Raw genomic sequence first — 12622 nt, forward strand, 5'->3', positions numbered from 1 at the left:
GACTACCGTCCCATTGCACTCACTCCAGTCATCATGAAGTGCTTTGAGAGGCGTGTCATGAGGCACATTAAAGACCAGCTTCCTTCCTCACTGGACCCACTGCAATTTGCATATCGCCCCAACCGCTCAACAGACGACGCCATCTCCACCACAGTCCACCTGGCTCTCTCCCACCTAGACAATAGAGACACCTATGTCAGAATGCTGTTCATAGACTTCAGTTCAGCATTCAACACCATCATCCCTCAGCAGCTGATTGGAAAACTGAGCCTGCTGGAACTGAACACCTCCCTCTGTAACTGGGTCCTGGATTTCCTGACTGAGAGACCTCAGTTAGTCAGGATAGGTAATAACATCTCCAGCACCACCATACTGAGCACCGGCGCCCCTCAGGGCTGTGTGCTTAGTCTGCTGCTGACTCACGACTGTACTGCAAAATACAGCTGAAATCACATCATCAAGTTCGCTGATGACATGACTGTGGTGGGTCTGATCAGCAATGATTATGAGTCAGTGTACAGAGAGGAGGTGCAGCGGCTAACAGACTGGCGCGGAACCAACAACCTGTCTCTGAATGTAGACAAAACTAAGGAGATGGTTGTTGACTTCCAAAGAGTGCGGGGGTGACCACCGCCCACTGAACATCACTGACTCTGCTATGGAAATCGTCCAGAGCACCAAGTTCCACATCACAGAGAACCTCACCTGGTCCCTCAACACCAACTCCATAGCCAAGACAGCCCAGCAGTGCCTCTACTTCCTGCAGAGACTGAAGAAAGTTCATCTCCCCCCTCCCATCCTCACCATGTTCTACAGGGGGACTGTGGAGAGCATCCTGAGCAGCTGCATCATCGCCTGGTTTGGGAATTGCACCGCCTCCAACCGCAAGACCCTACAGCGCATAGTGAGGACAGCTGAGAAGATCATCGGGGTCTCTCTCCCCTCCATCATGGACATCTACACCACATGTTGTATCCGGAAAGCCACCAGCATTGTGGACGACCCCATCCATCCCTCACACAGACTTTTTTCACTGCTGCCGTCTCTCAGAAGGTACCGGAGCATCCGTGTCATCACTGCCAGACTCTGCAACAGCGTTGTCCCTCAGGCAATCAGGTTTTTAAACTCACAAGGACTGAACTAAACACCCCCCCCCACCCCACCCCACCCCACTCATACACACCTCTTTTGATGCTCTACTTGCTCTATCTATCTGGAACATTGTTGCCAATACTGTGTTTACACTGTTTTTCACTACCTCAGTAATCTGCTGTGTTTATGTATGTTATCTGACATAACTTACAGATCACAGCATGTTTAATATGTCTGCACCTTATTCTACTTCCTCATGTCCAGAAATCTGTGCTGTGTTGGTGCTGCACTGTCCGGTCTGTTTACTGTGTCTAATGTCTGTTTAATTTATCATATTTATTGTATTGTTTATAGCTTAATTTTTGTTTGCACACTGTCTGCATTTTTGCACTTTGTAATTTTGTACTTCTGTACTTTTTGTTCCTTGTGGCACCGTGTTGTTCCTGGAGGAACGTAATTTCACTCCACTGTGTTCTTGTACATAGATGGAATGACAATAAAAGCCTCTTGACTCTTGACTTGACTTGAACTGTAGAACTACAAAGTGCACCTATATAGTAAGTGGAGCTGATAAAATGGACAATGAGCGTAGAAACAAGGAGGTGGTCATAATGTTATGCCTGATTGGTGTATAAGCACTTAACTGGGATTAGGTTGTTGGCTTTGGTCTGATCTATGACTGTCACAGTTAGGCCTCACACAAAGAAATACAGATAAATGTTGTAGATAAAGAGGCAGAAGGAACATACAGAATATCAAAATGAGTAACTGACTTAATGCGTCAGAAAATATGAAAATATGAAGGTCTTCTGTAATTGTGATCTCAGGAAACAGTAGTCCTGTTAAAATCAGCCTCACGGTCGTCTTACAACAAATAACACTGCCTAGGAATCCTGTATTCATAATACACCATAAATGCATTCATATGGCGTTATATGAAAAACATAATGTCTTACAATAACAAGCATAAATTTGCTGTTGAAACAAAACCTTGAAATCTCCAAAATGGTAACTTTCTTAAATGTCAATGGAAGTTAATTTAACCAGATTTTTGAAGTGTTTCTATTGGTCTGTTCACTATGAAATTGATCACAATGTAAAAAGTTGACAAAAAATTAAAAATTACAAAAATGGAGATACAAGGTTTTTGCATGACAGTGATGATAAGCTTGTATTGCTGGTCTTAATTATTTATAATTACATGCAAAAGACTTTATAAAGAAAGAGTACAGAACTTCATAAAGTCCTATAAGGTTCTATAAGACACTGTAAAATCTGTTCATAGGAGCAATACAGACACTACTGTATTAATGCACTGTAACACTTTGCAGAGTTTTACTACTTTAAGTGAAGTGAGTTTTCATAAATGTTATTTAAATGCTAGAGAAATTTCATTTAAGCACATACATTGCAAAAAATGACCAAGTGAAAACATTTTAAATGTAGTTAATATATCTAATATTTCTCATTATAAGACTGTTGTAAGAATATGATAAGATTATTCCACCTGTTTCTACACACTTTTACTTGTTTTCAGTAATTGTATGTAGTGAAAGTATCAGATCATTTCTTTTTTTGAGAAATAATGAAGACAATTTTGCTGATTTCCCAAAATAATGCTTAAAACAAAATGATCTGCCAAGGAAACAAGACATTCTCACTAGATAAACCAACTTAAAACAAGAAAAAATGTCCAGAAATAAGCTAAATAATCTTATAATATTCTGAAAAGAGTCTCATAATGATAAATATTACATATATTGACTACATTTAAGATGTTTTCACTTGCTAAGATGCCAGTGCAGGTGGTTGGTGTCAATTGAGACGGAGCAAAATACCTTGCACAAGACTGCTAATGGGAGGCAGCTCACTGCCCAAGTCTCAGTTTAAGTACAAGATGTTCAGTGCAGACTTACATGTTTGAGAACTTAATATGAATATAGACCAATTTAAAGTGAACAGGAACTGGATTCTGTAAAGCATATTTACATTAACGAGAGGAGGGATGGTTCAGTCACTCGACGTTAAAGCGGCAGGTTTTGGTGTCTAAGAAGGAGGAGGGTTTAGAGAAGGAAGACCTTCAGCTGAGAAACACACCAAGCTGATGTTTAAGAACTATCGCCAACTACGTCTGACTGAAGATCGCCGTCCATCATCTCACTGTCACCTCCCATCTCGAATAAATTAGTGAGTAAAGAAATCTACTTTTTACTGAGTTACATTCTAGCCGTTTATATTTAGTCACTACTTCCTGTTTTGTTGGTGAGAACATCTGTACTGCTTCATGACTGATTACAACTCAAAAGTATCCCAAAAAGAGAAGAACACAGTCTAACACTCTTCATTTTCTGAGCTGAGAGATGCTGGATTTACTAAGAGTTCTATAAGTTACACAGTACTTAAGTAGAATTTTAACCTGAGACTTTTGTACTTTTACTCGTCGTTTTATTTGAAGGCACATTTGTTTTAACTTGAGTCATTATTTTACCAAGTACACCAATCAGGCATAACATTCTGACCGCCTCCTTGTTTCTACGCTCATTGTCCATTTTATCAGCTCTACTTACTATATAGGTGCACTTTGTAGTTCTACAGTTACAGACTGTAGTCCATCTGTTTCTCTGATACTTTGTTAGCCCCCTTTTACCCTGTTCTTCAGTGGTCAGGACCCCCATGGACCCTCACAGAGCAGGTACTATTTGGGTGGTGGATCATTCTCAGCACTGCAGTAACACTGACGTGGTGGTGGTGTGTTAGTGTGTGTTGTGCTGGTCTGAGTGGATCAGACACAGCAGTGCTGCTGGAGTTTTTAAACACCTCAGTGTCGCTGCTGGACTGAGAATAGTCCACCAACCAAAAATATCCAGCCAACAGCGTCCTGTGGGCAGCGTCCTGTGACCACTGATGAAGGACTAGAGGATGACCAACACAAACTGTGCAGCAGCAGATGAGCTATCGTCTCTGACTTTACCTCTACAAGGTGGACTGACAAGGTAGGAGTGTCTAATAGAGTGGACAGTGAGTGGACACAGTGTTTAGAAAAGGTGGTGGTCAGAATGTTATGCCTAATCGGTGTATCAATACTACCTTCGGATGATCAGGAAAGCGTGAGTCAGGCTTTATATTCTTATATGTGAGGTTTATACACTCCTCACTAACACCTTTCACCATTTCTTATTTCTCTAATACCTTGGACTGATTCACTGCCAACAACATTCTCACTGCAGGACTGTTTTGAGAAGACTGTGATTGGCTGAGAGGGATATCGATCATAATTTTGTGAACAGTTGGTTGGCCTTGATCTCAGCCAAACAAGACCAGGCTCCATTCTGCACTCTTAACAAAAAAAGGTTTTAAGTAGTTCCAAAAAGGGGCTTGGAACAATAGTGGAACCCTTTTGGTGCTATATGGATCCCTTTTCAAAAAAGTTCTATATAGAGCCACACACAGCACGTTCTCCATCAATCTGAAGAACTTGTTCATGATGTAGAAGCCTATAGTTATGCAAAGGGTTCTATACAGAATCACTTTCTCTATAAAGAACTCTGGAAGAGCCATCTTTTTTGAAGAGTGTAGACCTATCAACCCAAAACTGATCTGAAAACATCAGTAAAAATGGTCAAAAACGTCTATAAGCTTGTTCTGGTGACCACATGTGCACAGATTTCCACAACAAAAGGGATTTTTGTTTCCATCCTAACATCTTTACTAACAAAATTCTCCAACTGTTCTTAAGAAATTTCTTCTTAAACCCACTTATCTGACTCACCAATATTCTCTTATGTGGGATCGTTCTCCCACCGTTCTAAAGAAGAAATTTCTTCTTACGCAGGTTTCACAAAGATTCTGATGTTCTCTTATGTGGGATTTGTTCTTAGGAAAGAACAGAATCTACTCACAGTCAAGAGAAGGTGAGAACAGTTCTGTGCTTTAAGATCACGTCATGAACCTGACAAATTCAGGAAGACACTGGAGAATGAGGCTCAAGGTGATGTCCAAAAGTATCTAGAAAGTCCGTGTAATGAATGAATCCAGCTAGATCACCCATTTCTGACACGGGTTCTCTATAGAAAAGTACTGACCAGTAGAATGTGACGCTCTGAAGCAGCTACACATGAGCCTGAGGTCATGATATCCAATGCCCAGCGTGGGCTAGAGGGGTGTAAAGCCCCCCAGCACTGGGCTGTGGAGCAGTGGAACTGTGTTCTCTGTAGTGGTGGAGCTCCATCCACCTTTGGGATGTGTTGGAGTGATCCAGAACTGACCATCCAACATCAGTACCTGACCTCACTAATGCTCACAATCCAACATCTAGTGTGAACCATATAGGCTGTTTGTTGAAGTGTAGGTTAGAAACAGAGCTCGCAGATACAGAAAGCTTGCAGAAATCCATGAACCAGAACCAGAAGGTGAACCAAAACACACGGCAGGGAAAAAAACTAAGGAAACAAAGAGTAATGAGAAAACACGGAAAAGGGCAGAACAGCAGCGAGAACAGAAATTCAACAGCGCCGCACAGCAGGACACAAAAGCACAGAAGTATAAATACACAGAAAAATTATCAAACACAGCTGGTGTGATAAAATAGAGGGAAGGTGTTGCAAACTAAACACAGGTGAGCAGGATAACAAGGTGGCAGAGCTAGAGTGACAATACAGGGTAGACAAATGTGGAGCCTGACTGGGAAACCATGACAGAACCCTCCCCTTAATGCACAGGTTATAAAATGTAAAAGTGAACCCCACAGAGTCATTCATGGGGTCAAAGGAGGGGCCCTAACACAAACCAGGACAGGGGATTCGATGGGGACAAGGACAAGACCAAGTCCCCCAGCATTGTGTTCCCTGGAGTGATGGAGCTCCATCAAATACCTTTGGAATGATCCAGAACTGACCATCCAACATCAGTACCTGACCTCATTTGAACATCATTTGAACTCTGTCTTTTCTCAGTCTCAACATGATTTATTACATACAAACTAGCCAAAATCCCACACATCATGTTACGCAAGCTCCTCTGATAAAACTAATCCAGCTCAAACATTTCTTAATGCTGGCTCGTTAAATACCACAACTACAGATGAGCAGCTGTTCAAATAAGCACTAAAGCCAATCACTCACCGTTAAACTTGACCTTGCGGATGTACTCCAGTAGCTCCTTTCCGTTAATGTTACTCATGCGGGGGCAGAGGCCCGGGTATCCGAAGCACAGGTCACGATGCATGTTGTGAAGAGCGTGGGCCATGGCGTACACCGCGTCCATCACAAACTGAACCTTCCCCTCCTGCTCGTAACTGGAGTCCCGGCCCACCTTCTCCAGGCCTGGACACAAACACAAACACATATGAAGTGCTGTCTTCTCTGTACTCTCTTCAATAGGGCCAGCTCCAGTCTCACTGGGCCAGACATGATCTCATAATAAGAATCTTTGTAGGGAACCATGAGAAACTGTGAGCTAAATGTGAGAGGAATTTAAGCTTATTAAGTTGGGAACAAACTGAGAGTGAAAGTTTTACACCAATTCAACACTTTGTGTAGACGGAGCTCAAAGCAGGTAATAAGCTCATCAATATTGTCCAATGGACGAGAAGCTTGTTGTTACGTATGTCCTCACACTTAAAATGCAGGACATTATGGGATTGCTTTCAGCCACCAAACATTCCAGCTGAAAATTAACCAAAATTGTAGCAGAAAAAACTGACTGAATAAGACCAACACAGTGTCACTGTTTGTTCCCTTCGCTCTCCTGAGCAGGTAACAACAGTGAATAACAGGGAAAATATTATACATTAGTTGCCTGGGAGCCATATTACAGCAACATATTTACTCTGAAATCTGATCTGTTCAGTCTCCATGACGACTTCAGTACGGACTGAATTTCGGACAGTGTCTATTCCAGAATATCAGTTCCTAACTTCATAATCTCATCATGAACTCCAGATAAGAAAACAGCATCACACAAACGTCCTAACTAGACTAAACCTCCTAAATCCTGTCCTAACTTTAGGATGAACCCCAACAGGGTCCTCACTTCTGTTTAAGGTCCGTTTCTATGGTTTTTAGGCAGCTGAGTCAGCAGCATAGTTCACTACCAGCATAATGAGCTCCATTTATCTCTACTGTAAAACGCTGCTTTCACTGTGAGATGATTTTCTTTTCTAACTCTGCGTTTTAAAGATCTCAGACGCTGCAGACTCGATCTCCACCGCCCCTCTGATCACCTTCGTGTGTTAATGTTGATGATGAAATATTACAGTGATGGTGGTGAATAATGAGGAGACGGAGCTGAACGTGTGTCTGTTTATTAGGAGGAGTAACGTTAGCGCGCTCGGCTAAAGCGTTTGGGAAATGGAGACTGAAACTGGGGAGCGGCGACGCTCTGATAAACAGCAGGGGGCGCTCTCACAGTACTCACTACACACAGTTTATCACACTTTAGTTCTGTTTTGACCTTTTTTACATCAGTAACAGCAGCTGTGACTTACTGAAGTAGATGGTACCAGAAGTGAGTAGAGGTGAGGAGTGAAGTTGAGCTGTGCCATGTGGTGGAAAAGCGCCATAATTTCTTCCCTCTCCTACACGAGTGGGCACACTCAGACATGTGTTAATTCCCAGTAATGAAGAGCTGTTTAATATGATGCCCACATCTACCTGATAATTAGCTTAATTGGTTAATCAGAGCACTGAGGAGGTGACTGCCCGGGCTATCTCACGAGTAAACATTTACACTACTTAATCCCATCATTCTACTTCACACATACAGAACAATAAAAGAGAATTGTCCTTTTCAAAACTACAACAAGACAAACAAAAAAGTGTTGCATTACTATGCAACACACTGGGCGTTCACACCGTCCCTCTGTATGGATTTGATTCTGCCGGCCTTCATGGGTTATTTCCCTCCTGCCATCAGCGAGCTTTCCAACACGGTTTTATGACCAGGGAGATACACATGTATTGAATCCTTTCAGCTTGATTTTTTTTTTCCCCTGCAACCTTCGAGGCAACAAAAGATAAATAAAAACGTGCCCGGGCAAGGTGAATTAACAAGTGCTGTGAGCCCTCAATCAATACTCATGTCAGTGAGGAATTAATAGGCTGCTGTAAATGAAATTCAATCCACTTTTATAGCGTCTCTTGCGCGGTGGGAAAATGATGCATTCGCTCCTCCAAAAAAGAAAGACTGATTACCCGCCTTTTCCCCCGGTGATGAATAAGACCCAGGCTGCGGCTGGAAAGCGGAGTTCAACTCCATGAAGCAAAACAAGGGCGACATGTTCTGCAGCCGCTCTGCACATTCAGCCTGGAAAATTCCCAGCGCTAAGCATCGTTTTCAGCACCGCGCCAGCTTTGAGCGCCTTTCTGTAGTGGAGATGAGTCTTACTGCAGCTCTAATCATCTGTTTTTGTCGCTGTCGAGGCTTCCAGGCATTTGGTTCTTTCAGCCACAGCATGTGGTGAAATGACAGGCAAACAGCGTGTGGTCAAACAAGTGCGGTCAAAGCTGGAATCACTTCATGATGCACCTTGATTCCGTGCCCAAGGTAGCTGGCGAGAAACAGAGCAATCAAGATAAGCATTCAGGGATCTGCATGTCTGGCAGTTTGGTGCTTTTTGTGCTTTGTATTCCCAGAGAGTCTCTTAAACAAACCGTGCGTCTAAACCTGTGATCCGTCGGGGACTTTTGTCAACAGGCTCGGGTCTCAGTCAGCCGTATAATCGCCCCCGCAGGTGGCTGATTGGATTTATCTAGCATAAGTCCTCAAAAATGAGAACACAAGTGGCTAACCAAGCATGGAGACCAGTGAGGACAATCAAACAAACACACTAGCGCCCGAGATCCACACGTTTGGGTCAGTGCGGCTGAAAAACAATGCCTTTTAGTGTTGTTTGTCAAGTTGCTTTGTTATGTTGCAATACTCCTTTCACCGTTTCAAAGCTGCCAAAGAGCCACGACTCGTATTCTTTTCCTCAGTGATGTGATACTGAGGAACGAGCCACGTGAATGAGTCCATTCCGTCTCCAAACACTCTGAGCTGTGTCTGAGTTTCCCTACAGGCTGTACAGATCGTCAGACACTGCAAGAGCGAATCACTTTAGATGCTTTTCCTGTAATATAAGTCATTTTAACTCTTCTCTTGGGATGTGCTGCCAAAACATAATTATATAATGTTGTTTTAGCTCAAAGTTATTGTGTTAAGCTCTGCTCCTTAGATGAATGATTTTCAAATACGAGAATGTGTACAAGCTGATTGTGTGATTACGTTTAAACAACAGACAACACATCAAGAATGAAAATAAAAACTGGAAATAAATGACTGAACAGAGAAGCATTTGCATAAGAAATATCAAACAATTATAGCATTTTACGTGGTAAAGAGGTTCCCAGAGCATCTGCAGCTGTTGGGATAGTACACTGTTATTAGAATTACTGTTTATAAACAATGTCAGGCACCTTTTAGGCATCCTGTAGTTAATATTAGGTGATATGGCAAAGATATGACCTCACGATGCTCAATACAAACTAAATGTCAGAGTATTTACTTTTTAGTTTTTCTGAGGTTTGATAAGTTGCAGTGGACAAAATGCACTAGGCCTGGGTAATGTCCAAAAACAATTAGCCCAAACAATGTTTTTATAATGTAAGAAATATAAAGAACTGTACACTTTCAGAGATAAAGAGCATCTGCATCTGTTGGGATAAAACACTATTAGAATTAGAGGCTGTACACAATGGGTGTGTCTCAAAACCTAGTGAGCTCTCTAAGTAGCCGCTGTCTATATAGGCAGCTGTCTAAGTAGGCAGCGTTCCAACCGTCATCTCTCCTTATAAGGCAGATAAATGAGACGCTCTAGTTAGACAGCAGCGACGTCGCCGCTTGTTCCCGCCCACTGCACGAGACCGGCATTTACTGACCTCGGCCGTCAGAATCACAGTTAGCCAACATGGATCTGCTCTGGTGGTTTATACAGTGATTTTAATTGTATTTGCTCTGAGTGAAACAGAATGGAAATAGACAATAGTTGTGGTCAAATGCGGAAAGTATAGGCTATCCGTGCACCTTTATGACCAGAAAACAGATAAAAACCCCAGAAAATCAGAATAACTTACATTTGAAGATGACGTCGCTGCTCGGCGAAGCGCTTCTGCCATCTTCAAACAAAAGTTGCGCCGCGCTGCATTGTGGGATTGCCTCAGCGGCTGAGGAAGCATCCGATGCTCTCTCGATATTGGGCCAAAATGAGACCTCAGTAGGCAGCGTATTTGAGATATCTAAGAATTGGGACAGCCTTCTTGTCGGGAGCGCATATTATGACGCAAAATGCTGTCTATGTAGAGCTCACTAGGTTTTGAGACACACCCAATATCAGGCACCTTACAGGCATCCTGTAGTTAAAATTGGGCGACATAGAAAAAAAATGACATTGTGATACTTGAAGGAGACAAACAGAAAGAAGATGTCAAATCAGAGATGTTGGCCCAATCCTATTTCTTATTTTTACCCCTAGTGCTTGTTTTCGAATGTCACCTTGCCCCTTGGAACTGAGTTACAAGAGGTGGGGGTGACATTATTTATTATCACCCACTGTCAATGCTTCAGTGATATGAAGCTGAAGTCAGCTATTCACCAGCTTCTCATTCAAATTTTACCATTTAAGGTGGAACGGGAAATTCAGGTAGCTAGCTACCGAGATATCAGCTACTACTAGCGATTTTTTATGCTTGTTTTGAAGAAGTGAACCTTAATACACTGAAACAATATTACAGATAATACAATGGTTATCATAATCATATTTTGTAACAGAGAAAATTCTCGCATTTGTGGGTTTCTCTGGTCTCTTGTTCAGCCGTCTTGCTAGGTTTTCTTGTTTTCTCATAACTCTCTGTTTGGAGTCTCTGAAAAACCTCAGTTTGGAGGTCATGCAGCTCTAACACTTCACCCCACCCCTCTATCTCAACAACAATCAGGACACCCTACCCCTAGACGTGAACACGCAAAACAGAGGCGTAGGGCTGAGTGGTAGTGGCAAGGGGTGAAATGGGCCGTCGTGCTGGTTGTTGACGCTACAGAACCTTCAAAATTCAAAAGGCCTGAAAATCAAACCTTTGATCAGAGTTCCTGAAAGGCCCATAACACATGATATGTCTGCTGATTGAGGCTAATGCATGAAATTGATGAGTCCAGAAATGCAATGCAGAGAACTACAGGAATGTATTTTAATTATTAAATATTAGTTACTAATAATGTTTTGCTGGAAGAGGCTGTGTTTATATTTTTTCATACTGTTATTTTTTTTCTAATCTTGCAGTTGGGGGCCGGGTTGTAGGAACCATTTTGAGATTTTATGTTTCTTTTGTTTATCTCACTAACCCCCTCTACAGGCTCTAAGGAAGATAACACTTGGAGGGAAGGAGAGCCAGATGTGGTTGAGTAGAGGTGAACAGCTCTCCTACATCCCAGCACTGGTTCATGTGTCCTTTGTATATTTCCGTTAGGTCTTTATTTTATTTTTTATAAGAAAAATAAATCAACCCGTCATGTTCAAATTAAACAAACCTGTGGACACTGGATTTCTTTAATCTCCAAACATGGCAAGTGAGACTGTAGGAAATACCTTTAATCAGTCAACAGAGTGACCTCAGGAATTCAGAAGTATGAGGAACTGTAGAAACGGTCAGTACGATACTTCTCAAAACATGCATCACAGCATTTAGTTATTGTTTAAATATTTGATTAAAAAACACACATTAAACAACATAATACTGAGAAACTCACCCACTTTTGTTTTGAGCTCCTTCTGGTGTGGGTTCATCTCTTTAAATGACATGACGCAACATAATTTTGCATGTCCTGGAAAAGTAATCTCACTACTCAGTACTTTACCTCTGAGTTACTCTCTAAAACCTAAACACAACTGTACCACTTTACATCATTCAACTCAAGTGCAATTTAGATGCACTGGGGTTTCGAGTAACTAAAGTTGCATGTAAGCCTCACTGTGTAAATGGTAAGATGGAAGATGTAACAGCTCCTGTTATTGGTAGTATTTAAACCTGATCGTGCAACAGCAGAGTGAAGACTTTCACATTTACTCTGAAAAAACATCATTCTGCACCTCATAGCTTTACACAACCAACGGAGGAAGCTATGCAAACGCTGGCATTGTGACCACTGTACTGACAAAAATGAATGATTATCAGAGGAGAGCTTTATCAGAAAGGCATGAGGACACTGTACTCTTTTATTTTTGTTGCATAATACAGAGTTTGTCTGGAATTCAACAAGGAGATGTTTGGCATCCGGGGCTCCCAAAAAATTCCAACTAATGAACAGACAAAGATTCACAGATGAATTAAAATAAATTCAATCAGACAAGGTCTGGTCCCAAACTTTTTTAACAGAGACAGTTTCTGCAGACCAGGTGACCACAGTATCAGCCTTTGCTCGATTCACAAAATTGTCTTAAGGAAGAAAATCTTCTTAAATGTTTTTTTTTTTACTTCATTTTTAAGAAAAAAGTTATTCTTCA

General features: G+C 41.8%; 1 protein-coding gene across 2 annotated transcripts in view; it reads right to left on the reverse strand.

Annotated features, from left to right (window-relative positions):
• grm8a (glutamate receptor, metabotropic 8a) overlaps positions 1-12622 on the reverse strand; it is a 385960-nt gene that overhangs the window by 81848 nt on the left and 291490 nt on the right. For both annotated transcript variants that reach the window (XM_036577775.1, XM_036577776.1), the window contains exon 6: positions 6213-6413. In XM_036577775.1, the coding sequence (XP_036433668.1) occupies positions 6213-6413 (201 nt within the window). The remainder of the gene's footprint in view (positions 1-6212; positions 6414-12622) is intronic.

This window comes from Colossoma macropomum, unplaced genomic scaffold (genome assembly GCF_904425465.1).
Source record: "Colossoma macropomum unplaced genomic scaffold, Colossoma_macropomum, whole genome shotgun sequence".
Taxonomy (NCBI): domain Eukaryota; kingdom Metazoa; phylum Chordata; class Actinopteri; order Characiformes; family Serrasalmidae; genus Colossoma; species Colossoma macropomum.